General features: G+C 39.3%; 1 protein-coding gene across 2 annotated transcripts in view; it reads left to right on the top strand.

Moving 5' to 3' along the window:
- Nucleotides 1-15,307, top strand: part of PDE3A (phosphodiesterase 3A) — a 303,372-nt gene that overhangs the window by 207,762 nt on the left and 80,303 nt on the right. Inside the window, exon 2 of one of the 2 annotated variants that reach the window (XM_089527641.1) lies at nucleotides 2,529-2,579. In XM_089527641.1, coding sequence (XP_089383767.1) covers nucleotides 2,529-2,579 — 51 coding nt within the window. Of the gene's footprint in view, nucleotides 1-2,528; nucleotides 2,580-8,661; nucleotides 8,775-15,307 lie in introns of those variants that run through there. The other variant, XM_089527640.1, reaches the window with a different exon arrangement.

The raw sequence follows: 15,307 nt of genomic DNA, 5'->3' as shown, positions 1-15,307 counted from the left end.
GCAACACAACAATACACATGCAAATCACTCATGCATTCCTAGGCTCACAGAGTATATATATATATACCCAACTTTTTCCAGGCAAGCATTCTCTGAAGATGCCAGCCATAGATGCTGGTGAAACATCAAGAAGAAACTCTTCTAGAACATGGGCACATAGCCTGAAAAACCCACAAAAAACTATGGATGCCGGCCATGAAAGCTTTCGACTTCACATTCTTTGAATGGCTGCAAAATAAGTTGAAAGACTAAGCATAGTTCACACTCAGTTAGCTCAACACAGGGGAATGGAGAGGAGGAGACAAAATCTTGCTCTACCCGGTAGGCAGAATCTTGGCCTACCCAGTGAGCAAAAATCAAACTCCTTCAGCCTCCCCTAGCTTGTATGTTCTTCCTCATTAATAACTTTTGCCATCTTGATCACACTCTGATGTTGCTGGGCCACACTTCTTCCCATTTTCATTTGTGAAATGTTGAAGGGTATTGAATGTTAACTTCTAGCCTTTGTAGTATTTCAGCCACTTTGTTTTCACTGATCTGCTGTTCAAGCTGGCAAATGCATCTTTTAAATGTTCCAGAAGAATTAGTACTGTAGTGTTGTAGATCATAAATAGAGGGTGGGTCCAACTGGTTTGTGAAATTAAGATTGCTCATAGACTCATCTTTAAGCCATTCTGACAGTCAATACAGGTTTTAAACAGAGGCTGGATGGCCATATGTGGGGGATACTTGGATTTTTGAGTTTCTGCATGGCAGGGGGTTGGACTGGATGGCCCTAGTGGTCTCTTCCAACTCTATAATTCTATGATTCTCTGGGGGAGGGGGGTAAGAGAGTACTACAGTGGGTTTCTTGATTGTTACACAAGTATAATCAGTTGCAACTTACACTTTCACTCCTTTGCCCTTTGTGCACTTAATAGTAACTGTTTGACACAGGTCCAGGGTGCAGATCCCAGTTATAATTTCTGTCAGATAAGATGTGTGAACAAAAAAGTATTGTGAAGCTGTGTTGTTGCTTGCCTTAAAATCTCTCTCACATGTAGAAATAGCTGTACACTTGTATGGACATTGACTGCAAAGGACTTGGCTGGATCGATCGATTTTTGCCTCTTTGATGGATAGACAAAACAGTCCTTAACATGAACCTTATTGCCTTCCCTGTGAAAGTTTGTATGACAGCATTAAGAGCCCTTTGTTAGGGTTGATGCATGATTGGAATTACTTCATCTGGGACTCTTTTGATTTCAGGCTTTATAAGATGTGAAAGAGAAGAAATGAATAGTCTCTTCAGTTTGTGATTATCTTTCTATTATGAAGAAAATACATTAAAGTCAAATTAATAAGCACCTTCTAAGTAGTATCACCAAGAGTCAACTTGGGAGATTATCAGATAGGAGGAAAATTGGGGAAGAAAAAGGCATACTCCTGGCAAATCGCGCTCAGAATTTCAGACAACATCACACTTATTCAGTGCTTAACCCATGAAGATCCAAGACTTCCCTGTGAATGGTTTGTTGCTGGAGCATTCCTGGATCTTCATGGGTTAAGTCCTGAATAAGTGGAGTGTATCTGAAAATTTTCAGTGTGATCACACGACTTTGCCAGCAGTATGCCTTTTACTCCCCCTCTGATAAACTCCTTGGTCACACAACAGGTTCTTTACCAGTATAAGTGTAATCACATAGTCAGATGTTTCTGTGTAAACCACTAAAGTAAGAGTTTAAAACTGGTTAAATATCACTTCTCTTATAGTAAGAAGTTGTAGCTATGTAGCATGCACAATTGTGTTCCAAATGATGGATAAATTGGCAATCCTGTAAACTCTTATTAGAGAGTAAGTCCCATTAAACACTAGATCTTTCTGAGTAAACCACAATAGGATTGCATTTGAAGTAGGCTGCAGTGGATTCATTTTGATTTTTTAGATGAAACTATCTGGGTCGCCATTCATTGTTTCTCATTCTGGATATCACAGTACAAAAAGAAATCAACTTGTAAAGGGATTTTGATTGGGAAAGATCAGTAGTTTTCCTCTTTAAAATATTTGGAGAAATATAAATTCCATTAATAATCCACCATTATTATTACTAACATGTATAGCCTGTGATATACCCATTCCCAGCTCGGCCATGAAACCCATTCTCAGCCTCAGGGGAAGGCAATGGCAAACCTCTTCTGAACAAATCTTGCCAAGAAAACCCCATGATAGGTTCTCCTTCCAGTCACCATAAGTCGGAAATGAATATAAGGCGGACAACAACAACAATATTCAGAGTGCTTACAACTGGATAATAAATCAGTCTTCAGTACAAATATGATTGCTTAGCATACCTCAGTCCAATTAGGAAATATTGACCAAGTACATCAGTGTCATTTATTCCATTATAAAATTATTTACATATCATCCTCCTTTAAAGAAAGATGTTTGCTCTTTCAGGCTGAGGTCTTGTGCTTCATACCATACAAATTATTATGGTGTTTATTATGATCATTACTAGTACTACCACAAATTTCTTTCTCTCTTTTAGATTATGGGACATTCTGAATGGGATCACAAACGAGGACCCAGAGGATCTCAGGTCAGTGTTTGCCAAAAAATTTCTGTACAGTGAGTCCTGCTATAATACAAGTTTTTACCCTGTGAATTGGCAATAATGTGATTAATTGAGGAACAGTGTTTGCAAAACGTGAACTTTTAATTGGCTATAGTGTGAATTACTAAAAAGCCTCACCGGTTTCCCACCTGGCTGTACCAACCCAAGTTGGCCATTCCACAAGGCAGTTTCTCCAGCCTGGCGAATGATTATCACCTCTCCACACACTCTTCACTCCCTCTCTTTGTCTTCCACGCCATTGTTTCCCACCAAAGTCTTGGCTCACTTCTTTTTTCCCCTAATCCAGTCACCAGTCACACTACCATATACAATGTATTGGTACATCCAACAGAAAAGTTGCCTTCTAGGAATTCTGCTTCATTCCATTCTCTCTCTCTTCTGCTGCTGCTGGTCCTGAAAATCTAAGCCTTGCAAGTGTCGTATCTCTGCAGCAACAGCAGCAGAAGCGAACCAATATGCCAGCAGGCAGAGAAACTCTTAGTTTTAGTAGATTAAAATTTGTAGTAATTTAGATAAACAGCTTGGATTTAAAAGGAATGCAACTATTACATTATAGCAGATTTTACTGCTGTTGGGATAAATAGGTTGTTGTGTCTATCCTGCTCAAAAATAGAACTTATATTGATTTTCACATTATTATGGGGGGCGGGGGGTGGGAGGTGGGGGGTGATGATGATGATGATGATCATCATCTTTCCTCCTCAGCTCTTTCCACCTGAGTCACTGATCGCATAAATATAAAACAATGCAATAGAGAAATAAAATCCAAAAAACAAGACAACAGCTTTTTAATATACACATCCAGTCATGTTGTGGTTTCAATCTGTATCTCACACATTTGTGAAAATGAATCAGCAGTATGCAAATAAGTGCCAGCTACTATATGGAGAACAAAACATATGAGGAAAATTTGAAGGAGTTGGGCATGTTCAGCCTGGTGAAGAGAGGACTGAGAGGGCTGCTTCACTGACATTTCAGAAGCGCAACTGGTCTCAGCCTCAGGACAAATCTTGCCAAGAACACCCCATAATAGGTTTGCCTTCGGCTCGCCATAAGTTGGAAATGACTTGAAGGCATACAACACACACACACACACTCCAAATAAATAAATAAATAAATAAATAAATAAAATTTTCAAAATCCTTCTGATCCCAAGAATTTGGTGCATTATTCACTAATCCCTGAGTTTATGACGCATGGCATTTTATAAGAATTAATTCTCAGAAACTAAGGTTCAAAACATACTGCAGAAATAATCCAATTTGAGACTGCTTTAACTACCTTGGCTCAACACTAAGGAATTTTGGAAACTGTAGTTTTGTGAGCCATTTAACCTTTTCTGTCCAAGAGCTCTGGTGCTATCATAAACTACAGTTAAAGTTAAAGTGGTCTCAAACTGGATTATTCCTGCAGTGCATTTTAGATCTAGGTTTCCGAGAAATGTGGTATGCTTGCATATATCTTATACTAATCCATAGATTGGTCTGCAAAACATTTTCTTGCACTAATTTGCTGGCTGCTGACAGAACCAAATTGCTTTCCTTGAATAATCATTACTTCAGTTTTAATGTGTCATCTTTAAACCTTCAGATAACTGTTTGTGTTTGTCCCTCAAACTTTTATCAGGAGTCACAGAATGCATATGGTGTTTATTTTTCATACATTTCTTCTAGGAAACAGTACTTTTTTCTTTCTACATATAATATTATATCTCAGGTCCTGCACTGAGAGTTGCAAGTTTTAAAATAATCAATAGTACTATAGTGCAATAACAGATGTTACAAATGTTCAAGGTCCTTGAACTGTTGTTCTGGTATTGTACTTTAGAATTGCTTTGCAATGTTTGCCTTTGTTCATTGTATGTGTCTTTGGCCTGGTTAACAGCATTTTACAAACCCAAAATCTCTTAGACCATAAATTCAAATAGATCTGGATTAATCTGTCTGTTTCATTTTCTCTATTGTTCTCATTACTTCACTTAAAAGTCTATTGTGTCCCATTTCCACATCACTTGATCTGCATTTCCACATGAATTGTTCAGTATTCAGTTTCTATTAATTTCTACATTTTACAAGTACTTTTTTCATAACTTTGCATATATGTCCACATTTTTCCTTCATTTTTATTTTGCATTCAGTTTATGATCAGAGAATTAACTACATTGCAAAACTTGCAGACTGGAATAAACTAGATGATAATTGAGTTCTCATTCATGTCTTAGTTTGATAAGTATGTACAAGATCAATTCATAAAAGCAAAACCAAATACATTTTGCCCCCTTTCCTAATTTTGAGCTTCTTGTTTCTCCACACAGATTTTACGCAGCAAGTGCTTTGAAATAGGGATGTCTCTCTCTCTCTCTCTTTCTCTCTTGTGATTTGTCACTTTGGTTGCCACTGATGATGCTAAATAAATATAAAAGAGAACAATCTATTTTATAGTATTGCCATGACTTGCCTTTTCAAAAATTCAGGAGACATCAATTGCATCTACACCTCTTCTGGGTTCTGTGGGGCCAATAATAAATGAATATTGCATTGCAAACACAATAGCAATTTAAGTCTTACACACAGACACATACACAACCAATAATACAACAGATTATATATTAAATTGAACACATATATCCAACTGTTGTGGAGTTCTATTGCAAACTGTAAGGAATACATATTCATCAAGAGTCCTCACTTCATGTTTTTCCAGCTCCCCTTCATGCAGCTGATAACTTGCCCATAAGCATGTAGCCCTTAGTACAAGGGTGGCAAATCTCCTTCAGGCTGAAGGCCAGTTTCAGTTTCAGAGAATTTCTTGGGCGCTCTCTGGGATGAATAGAGCCAAAAGCAAAAGATATATCAACAGTGTTTTAGATGAAACTTTTAACTGCCAGATGTTAAGCCACAGGAGTGAATTCACCTTTTTAGAAGGGGGCCCAGGGACTTGTAAAATGACCAAGTTATATATTATTCAGTAAAAAGGACACACTGACTTGGGGAAACAGTGAAGGGCAAAATATGGCCCTTGGGGTCTGAGCTTTGCTATCTGTGCTTTAGCATGTAGGAACTAAAACTTTGCTGGAGTACCTCTGGCTATCAGCCAGGTAAGGCAAGACCATCAAGATGCAGTACTCCTGAAATTGTGTACTCACAATAGGGGGAGAAAACTATATAGAAAGGAACAGTTGGACATTTGTAAACAACAATAAGCATAATAATAATAATAATAATAATAATAATAATAATAATAATAATTTATAGCCCACCCAATCACAAGGAATCCGGGAGGATTACAACAATAAAAATATATACAGAATACAATAAAAATTCAAAATTAGCCCCTTCCCGTCCCCTCACTCTCTCCAGGTTGTAAGATGACAGTTGCTATGGAGGGAGGGCTCCTTCTCTTGAGGGCAGTCTGGATGGCGTTGGGCCCACCCCCTCACTTCCTCCAGGCTGAACGATGACAGTTGCCATGGAGGGAGGGCTCTTTCTCTTGCCTGTTGGGTTGCCAGATTACCTCATGATTAATTGGGTAGGGCTCTGTAGTACAGTGCGCCTGCTTTATATGTGGGCGCGCTTTATGCGGTCTTAAGCGTACGCGCTCGAGCCATGGGGCGCAAGGGGCGGCACGTCGCATTCAAATGAATGGGCACACGCGCCCGTGGCGCCCTGCACGCCACCGTACCGCCACACACGAGCCCATTGTTTCCAATGGGACTCGAGCATAGGCAGAATTCACCTTACGCGGCGGGGTTCAGAACGGATCCCCCACATAAGGCAAGTGCGGACTGTATACGTAGGAATTGTCCATGGTATCCTAAGCACTCTTCTCCAGCACCACATTTCAAATGAGTTGTTTTTCTTTCTGTCTGCTTCCTTCGCTGTCCAGATCCCATCTGTACAAGGTAATTGGGAATACAGTGGCCTGAATTATTCCGATTTTAGTTCTCAGTTGTATGTCTTTACTCTTCAGTATCTTTTCCAGTTCTTTCATAGCTGCCCTTCCCATTCCTAGTCTTCTTATTATTTCTTGACTGCAGTCTCCATTCTGGTCAGTGTTTGATCCTAGATATGGGAATTCTTTAACTATTTCAATTTCCTCGTTGTCTAGATTGAATTTGTGTATTTCTTGGTTATTATTTTTGTTTTCTTTGTGTTCAGCATCAGACCTGCCTTTGCACTTTCATTTTTGACCTTCCTTCCTTATTAACTGTTCCAGTTGCTGAATGTCTTCTGCTAACATATCTTAGGTTGTTAATGTTGCTTCTTCCTATCTTCACTCCTCTTTTTTCTGATTCTAATTCTGCTTTTCTTATTATGCTTTCAGCATATGTTAAAGAAGTAGGGTGTTGGGATGCAGCCCTGCCTGACCCCTTTGCCTATTGGGAACAGTTTAGGGAAGGACAGCAGAGGAGACTTAGAAGGAAGGAAGATCTGTTATAGCGATGAGGAGATTCTGTTCTTTTCCCCCTGAATCCTGCCTATGTTCTCATAATGTTCTTGGTTCATATCTGGTTGTGAAGCGTTGTTTTCCTTCTTCCTGCAAAGGAATTTGTGCGTAATTCTGTCTTTCCCTCCCTCCTTTCCTCTAATTTGAAAAGGTATATTTTCCTACAGATTTTTAAATGCATGCATTATTCCCATTGTCTGGACCATGTTTCTGTGTATTTTTTAGTTATCTGGCTTTTTAGCAATTTTGTACCTCTTTGATTTCTCCAAATGCACCATAAGCCATGGAGATGTGCAGAGTTTGGAGCCATGGTGCACTTCAACTCAAGTAGAACTGGAGCATTTTTCAGTGACCTGCCCACAACAATGAGTTCTCTCATTTTGCAGATCTTTTCCAGCGCCATAGAGAATAAGGTCTCAACCACTGCAAATGACAGCTGCTATGAAGTCTTGATTGGCTAGGATTACTATTTCATTTGTTGTGGCACCAGAGCTCTTTCACAGAGCAGGCTAAATGTATCACAAAGCTACAGTTCCCAAAATTCCCAAGCAGTGAGCCAGGACAATTAAAGTGGTCTCAAACTGGATTATTTCTGCAGTGTGTTTTGGACCTTAGATAGTTTATTCAGAGTTTCTGAGTGTACAGGATTTTGTTCCTATAGTTCATCCTCTGAGAAGATCCCCAACAATTGTCTGAGAAGATCCAGACAATCTGGCCAGGGTTTTGTTGGTATCAGAATGCTGCTATAGATGGCCCTTGCTCCTGTCACAAGAAAGAGAATGTTTCTTTTTTGAATGTCTCTGTTATCATCTGGCCAAGAGGACAAAAGGACATGGACACTCTGAGCCCCCCTCCCTTGTGTGCATGATTTGCATGGATGTGAATCTTCATCCAAAGGTTCAGACTTGCTTTGTAAGTATGCACCCTATGTTGATTATTTACATACCATGGATGTGAATACTTGTCAATCATAAGCTGTTTTTATTTCCTCTGAAAGACCTGCAGAGCATAGCTCTTTTTTTAAAAAAAGGAAAAAAGAAGCCAATTTATTGAGGATGCCATATGGACAGGATTTAGTTACTGATACAGTTCTGGTGCTCTTGGTTTACTGAGTGGGTGGTGAGGCATAACCCCTGGTCTACAGGGAACAGGCAGTCCTTCCTTTCACAGCCTTCATGAGAGGATGCTCATATTGAGTGAAGGAGAGGCACCCGGGTTTGGTGTGTTTTAATTCACTTTAAATGTAAAAGCTCTCAATTATATATAACAGAGGTGCTGCAATTTACCCTCCCAGTTCCTAAGCAACAGCTATTTTCAGATTGAGTGCGTCTGGTGTTGTCTACCTACTCCATGCGTCTATGAGGTAATTCATCAGCGAAGGCTGGCTCCCCACCACTAGCATCACCCCACTCCTTCTCCTTTGGCTATTTCCATTTGAGAGATCAAGGCTCAGAAACCAAAAAAGAATTGGGATAAAAAAACGTACTCAAACCCTTATCACCACCAATCTTCTTTGCAACACCTTTGCAAACTAAAAACTTTTGAGATTCTTGGAAGTTGAGTGATGCAACTTATAGGATTGGAAGTAACGTCTTTGCCATTGGTTTGAAATTCTTCAGAGGAAAAGCTTTTGGAAAATATTGGGAAATCATGAAACGGAGACCTTTGCTCTTGCTGAAGCGCCGATGGGAGTCCATCCCAGTTATCGAGCAGGTATTGTGGCTTTGTTTTATAGTTCCATGGCTTGGGGATCATTGCAGTTCATGGGAGTTTAAGAAAAGAATTGGAGTTAATCCCTCTCATGTAGTTGTAGAAGCTTGGTAGTCACTGCTTGCAGTTCCTATCAGTATAGCTGTTAAGGTTTTGGCTTTAAACATATAGCTAATATGTCTCCTAGAGCTGTGGAAGCCAGATATCTATTATCTCGAGTTGCTGAAAAGACTATGTGAGGGAGAGATTTTCCTCACACAAATGGAAACCTGCATGACAAAAATTTGAAGAGCATATATTGATGAGAGTTGCAGAAAACCAGAAAAGAAATTCAGTTTGCTAGGGGATTGTTGGTGAAGAATCCCATCATGAGTTACATATTTAAGTAAAGAATCACAGTGGGATGATCTCAGTGAATAAATGGCTGAGATATATCCAGAAAATTATGTTACATATATGCAAATATGCAACTGATTAATATGCTACAACCAGTTGTGGTAACAGTACTAGTAAAAACAAAAACAATTTTAAAAAGGTCATAATGATTATACTTTAAAGAGGAATGTTCTAATGCAGACTCTTGCTTAAGCCTTGTGTGACTGAACAGTGTACAGACTTTATTGTGCTTTGTGGCATATAAACACTTTGTGGCATATTGTGCTTTGTGTTTTATAAAGGTAGATTCTTCTGACATTTATTCAGAAATCTAGAATTTGGTGGTATGAGCTCCTTAAAAAGAAAAATAATGTTAGTATCTGGTAATGTTAGCTCTTTCCTCCTCAGTTCCTGTGCAGAGATCGTGCCTAAAAGTTCAGTCCTAGCTCAAAAAAGCTCCATTAACTAAGATCTGAAATATTCCTACATTTATGATAGTGATTGTTTTAAAAGATAAGAGAGCACAGAGTGCTGGCTCTTACTATTAGGCAGAATGCAATAGCTGCCTTGGACTGCAGGTCTTGGGAGGCTACACAAAGGTGTTGCAGGAAACAGCTTTGTGCCAAGTAGTGTGCATGCCTCCGCTAAAGTAGACTGCTGTTTTTTGGTTGGGTGGAAAATGCTGTCCCATTGCCAGTATTGAAGGGAGAGTCAGCTGTCAATCTGTCACAAAATGAGAGTGCCTTGCTATCTGGTTCTTTGCCTCAGGCAGCATAATACCATGCACCTGCCCTGAAAGCTCATGTGGAGGTATACCTATTTAGTCAAAATCCTTCATGGATTGGGGAGAAAAGGCAATCAGTGGTCCTTCTTGGAGCTTTCTAAATGTTCTTCCTAAATGTACTTCTATGCATGCTGGCTTTGGCACGGCAGTGCTGGTTAGATTAAGCTACTGTTCCTTTATTTCATATAAACAGGGGAGTATGGTTTCATATTAATATATTAACCATGATCTTAACCCAGGATCAATCTCCCATTTATGTATATGGTGAGTAGTACCTGGTAAGCCAATGAAGTGTAGTGGTTTGAGCGATGGATTGTGACTCTGGAGAGTAGGGTTCAAAACCCTACTTGGCTATGTAAACTCACTGGATGATCTTGGGTAAGTCACACTCTCTCAGCCTCAAAGAAGGCAAAGGCAACCCTCCCCTGAATAAATCTGGCAAAGAAAATCTTACGATAGGCTCACCTTAGAGTCACCATAAGTCAGAAACTATTTGAAAGCACACAAGAACAAACAAGTAGTAAACGTCATTAAGCCACAGCTTCCTCTTTGAGATGTATTGAGGAAGAGGTGAAACATTGAAGGTAATGTGCAGTAGGGGCAAAGAATTGTGTGTGTATGATTTTGATGCTCTTTTCTGCTTTAAAAGACAATGGTTTATTCAGCTGCAAGTATTAATTCCAACAGTCCAATGGGCAAGGCAACTATTCTGCAAATCCCACCTGCTGGTGGAAGTTTCTTCTGCTCAACAACATGGCAGCAATTACCATGTGATTAGCTAACTGTTCAAGTGGATTGCTCAGTTGATCACAGTTGAATGTTGACCCTAAGTAGGTGGATGATGCAGTCCCTAGGGGAATGGGATGTGCAGACCCTACCAGGTGACAACCTAAGTGTAGTACCACCAAACTTTAGTATGGCTTTTGGCAGAAATGGGCTGTGGCATTTGTTCACCCATGTCCCTTTAGGTGTGGGGTGAGTGAGCCTTCTTTGTCCATCTGCAAAGCTCAGTGGGTGAAGAAACTAAAAGCCTCGCTTGCACCCGGAATGAGCAACCCCTCTCTTTTCTTCACCATGAGCCTCAGTTACCACATCGGGTGACACCAACCCTAATGACAACACTGGCTGATGGTTGTACCATTGTGGCAAAAATGAGTAGACCAATCATAACGGTGGGTAAAGGACATGTGGCTACCCATATGGGAATGGAATGCAACACACACCAGCTGTAGTTGGCATAGCCAATGCTAAAGGGTAACAGTTGCAGTTCAGTGTCTTCTGAAGGACCACACCATCCCCAGCCCTGCTTTACAGATAACTGGGGAAAATCTCAGATCCGTGGGAACTTAAAAATCAATGAATGCACACCAAGAAATACAAGTAAGCATCTGTGACTGTGATTTGCATTAGCTCCAGTAGTGGTGAATTATGGGAGTTGCAGGCCAAAAATATTCAAAGCCTGAAGTTGCCTACCCTGCAATAAATAAATGGGAACTAGCTTCTCTTCCCCCTTGCCTTTATCACTGTGGAGACAGAATATCCTACAGAGGAAAACATTTGCTGCAAAATACATTGGGCAAAGTTAGGAATTTTAAATATGTTTCCACTCTGTACAAAAGTGTTCTTTTGCTACCTCTTCCATCTAATCCACACTATGTCTTATATCTCTGGAAGAGTCTTAAAGTAGTCTAAAGGTGCTTTGGATCACAGAGGAAGGTGATTTGATTTGATTTGATTCAAAGGACCACACTAAAAGTTTAGAATCTTGCTTATTGATCTGCCATACTCTGTAGCAAAAAATGAGTACTGAAAGTTACATACGTACCAGCTTTGAACAGCTGTGACCTGTTGATTAAGACCTTTGTGAAATGACAGTTTCTTGTGGGAAAAGGATATGAGCTTATTAGCCCAGTTCTCTTTTTTTTAAAAGTTCACTTCATTTATAAGAGGAATTGCATTCAAACTAATAATAATTTTGTTTGTGAGCTGCCTTGGGTCCCTTCTGTCCCTTACGAATGAACAAACAAATGAATGAATGGGATAAACACCTTTTTATTGAAGCAGGTTTTTAATTTGTTCTAATTGTTTTTATTTAATAATGTGTTTTATTTATTTTTTCAAGCTTTTAAAATGTTTTAAAATTATTTTATACTGTTTAATGTGTGTATTTTTATTTTTTTAAAAATGCGAATGGATGCATGCATGAATGCCTTTATTTCAGTTAACAAACCATAGGCAGTAGAAAAAAAAGCAACAAATTTTCTACAGTTACCAATAGAGTACAGCGCGCCCTTGCTTTATGCGGGGGATCCTTTCTGGACTCCCCCGCATAAAGCAAATTGCGTATATGCTTGAGCCCCATTTAAATGAATGGGGTTTGTGCATGCGGTGGCACAATGGTGCACACGCACCATGGGCACACACCCCATTAGTCCTTATGGGACCCACCACCCCTTCCTCCCCGCACAGCTTTCAGCATATGCATAAAGCCGCATAAAGCACACCTGCGTATGATGTGGATGCACTGTAACAGCAAGAGTAATACATACACAGCATAAAAACGAATATGTAAAATACATTAGGACAAGGCTTTTGTTAACAGACTCGCCGCTTCATAATCCAACCCATAATCCACCCCAATTTTCCATAAGTGTTTGAGCCAGGAGAGAACATCACTACCTGCCTTTATAGCACGTGACTTTACGAATTTGATAGCAGAGAAAATAAACTTTGCAACTTCCTCTGTGATCTTTTTGTCCTCATCTGCCAATAAAAACTTCAGGTACCATTCAATTGTTATTTTTTTAAATTGACTTTCTTTGCGAGCTGCCTTGGGTCCCACTCTGGGGGAAAGGCAGCATATAAATAAATAAATAAGTAGGTAGGTAGGTAGGCAGGAAGATCTTCTCTAAAGATCTAATCAGAAGACTACTCCAGACCCATATGCTGGTTCAGCAGAGTATCCCATCAAAAACATCATAAAGAGAATTTCTAACATTCCAGAATGAGATAAAGGGAAGTGGTAAAGGTAATACAGTACAGCATTTTTCCTAATCTAGGGAATTCACTGGTTGAGAAGGTATGGGTATCAAATTTTCATACATATAGAACTCTTCATCAAACAAAAAATGTTTTGCAGAATTTAAAGACTTGCCACTTTACCAACGTGCTTGATCCAACTGAAAATAAAATATTCTTTAAGCATTTGATATCCTGCCTAGTTCATTGGGACCAACATACAGTGAGCCCCCCGTATGTATTGGGATTTGGTTCCAGGATGCTCTGTGGATACAAAAATCCATAGATGCTTAGGTCTTATTATATGCAATGGCATAGCAAAATGGTGTCCATTATATAAAAGGGTTGGTTGAATCTGTAGATGCAGAATCAAGAGGACTGACTTTAGTATCTCTCTGAGAATTAAGATAAATATTTTCTGTTAAATGTTCCCATTTGAAGGCATACATCTGTTTTACCTTTTTTTGCATTTAAACTGCTTGAAACAACAAAATGTAGGATGCAGAAAGGAGAAACGGTTCTACCGTGAAAGTTTTTCTTAAATCTCTCAGAAAGAAGGATATACTTACTTTTAACATAAAAACTGAGTTTGTTTGTTTTTTTTTAAAAAAACTAATCTGTTTTTTAAAAACATATTTCTACCAGATTACCTCCAGAATTCATGGCAAAAGAGAGTATAGTAAACATTCCTGGATCATCTTGATTATATTAAGGGACTGTAATGAGACTATCATGGTCTCCAAAGAGAACAGTATTCCAACATCAGGTTCTTCTACACATACATGGAGACAGATAAGAATACTTGGCCTGAGAGCTGCAAGCAAGCAATTGGCCAAGTGTATGGTTCCATGTAATTGCATTTGATTCTTAAGTCTATTTATTTGGCACTAAGGCTATTTTTTTTTTCATTGACATTAAGTCTGAAACTTGCATTCAGTTACACAATATATTACATATTTGTGGGCTTTGTTTTTATTAAGAGAACCCTGCCCTAATCTGCATATTGCTGACTACAGAACTAATGGAAGTAGTCCATTAATCTCTAAAAAAACTTTTGCTGATGCAAACTCTGCTAAATCTGACAAAATAAATTCCTAGTCAGTAGCCTTTTAGAGTAGGTCTTGCTCAGTCATTTCAGCTTGGTGGTGGATAAATTGCATGTTTCAGTACTCCTTTCTTTCTGAACTTACAAATGTGGCATGGACCAGTGGCAATTGGTGGTGTTAGTGAGGTGGTGCATCTGCTCTGGGTTTTAGTCCAGGTTTTAGAGAAGTTATCCAAGTTGCCTCACCTATTTTGTGGGCTGGGTTTAGAATTTAATCCTTTGAAGTTTGGATTAAAATCTCAAGTGCATTCACCACTCCAATAATAAAAGCTTGATTAGGCTTGGCCACTGGAGCAATGGCATCCCTAGGGTTGGTGTCACATTGTACAGTAACTCGTGATGTCACCCCCCCCCCCCCCGACCTCTTTCTATTTCACACCATACAAAATCCCTAGTAATGCTTTTTTGCACTAATGTTACTCATAAATCATAATTCCCATATGCCACTGAACGAAATGCTAATAGTAGTGACATAAACAACTAGCACAATTAAAATTATAACTTCAAATTAAAATATCATATGCACAACCTAAATGTATTTACATATACATAGTGAATATTTGGCTTAAATGTGATGTTTTTAAAGTTTTTTTTTTTAAAAAAAGAATTGATTTTTAAAAAATATATATTTTTATTTTTTTAAAAATGAAATTTTAATGTTAAAAAATTCTGGAGCTTCTCCTTTCTCCTCCCACTGAGCTTTGCCCCACTCCCACCATCTCTTAAAGCATTTTTAAAGGAAGCAGGTGAATGCCACAGCTCATTTCTGACAAAAAGTAGGTTTTTAAGGAGCAGTGGTGTCACCCCCCCCCCTTAGGATGTCACCTGGTGCAGGTTGCACCCCCCCTAGTAATGCCACTACACTGAATTCCTCAACCTCTCGCTTCAGCTCTCTCTTAGCTTCCTTTGGTCTCCAACCCCATTCCAACTCTCCAACCCATTCCCTTGGTCACTGTCTCGACTTAGTTCTCCCCTCCAAGTGTGTCGTGTCTGACTACTTGGCCTCTGATTTCCCACTATCTGACCATCACCTACTTTCCTTTACTCTTACCTACACTCCTCCTCCCCGTCATACCGTCCTCCGCCAGTTCCGTGATCTTCATTCTCTTAACCTTAACCATCTCACTCAGTCCTTGGATTCATCCTTCACTTCTCTCAATCTTGGGGACTCTGCTGACTCAGCTATGTCATTACTGAATTCTACTCTCTCTTCAACTCTTGACAGCTTTGCCCCAGTATCTATGCACGTGTCCT

Source organism: Sceloporus occidentalis, unplaced genomic scaffold, assembly GCF_023333645.1.
Source record: "Sceloporus occidentalis isolate IW3139 unplaced genomic scaffold, rSceOcc1.0.p SCAF_5, whole genome shotgun sequence".
In the NCBI taxonomy this organism is placed as follows: Eukaryota; Metazoa; Chordata; class Lepidosauria; order Squamata; family Phrynosomatidae; genus Sceloporus; species Sceloporus occidentalis.
Note: the sequence above shows the minus strand (reverse complement) of the source record. Positions and strands in the feature narration are given on the sequence as shown.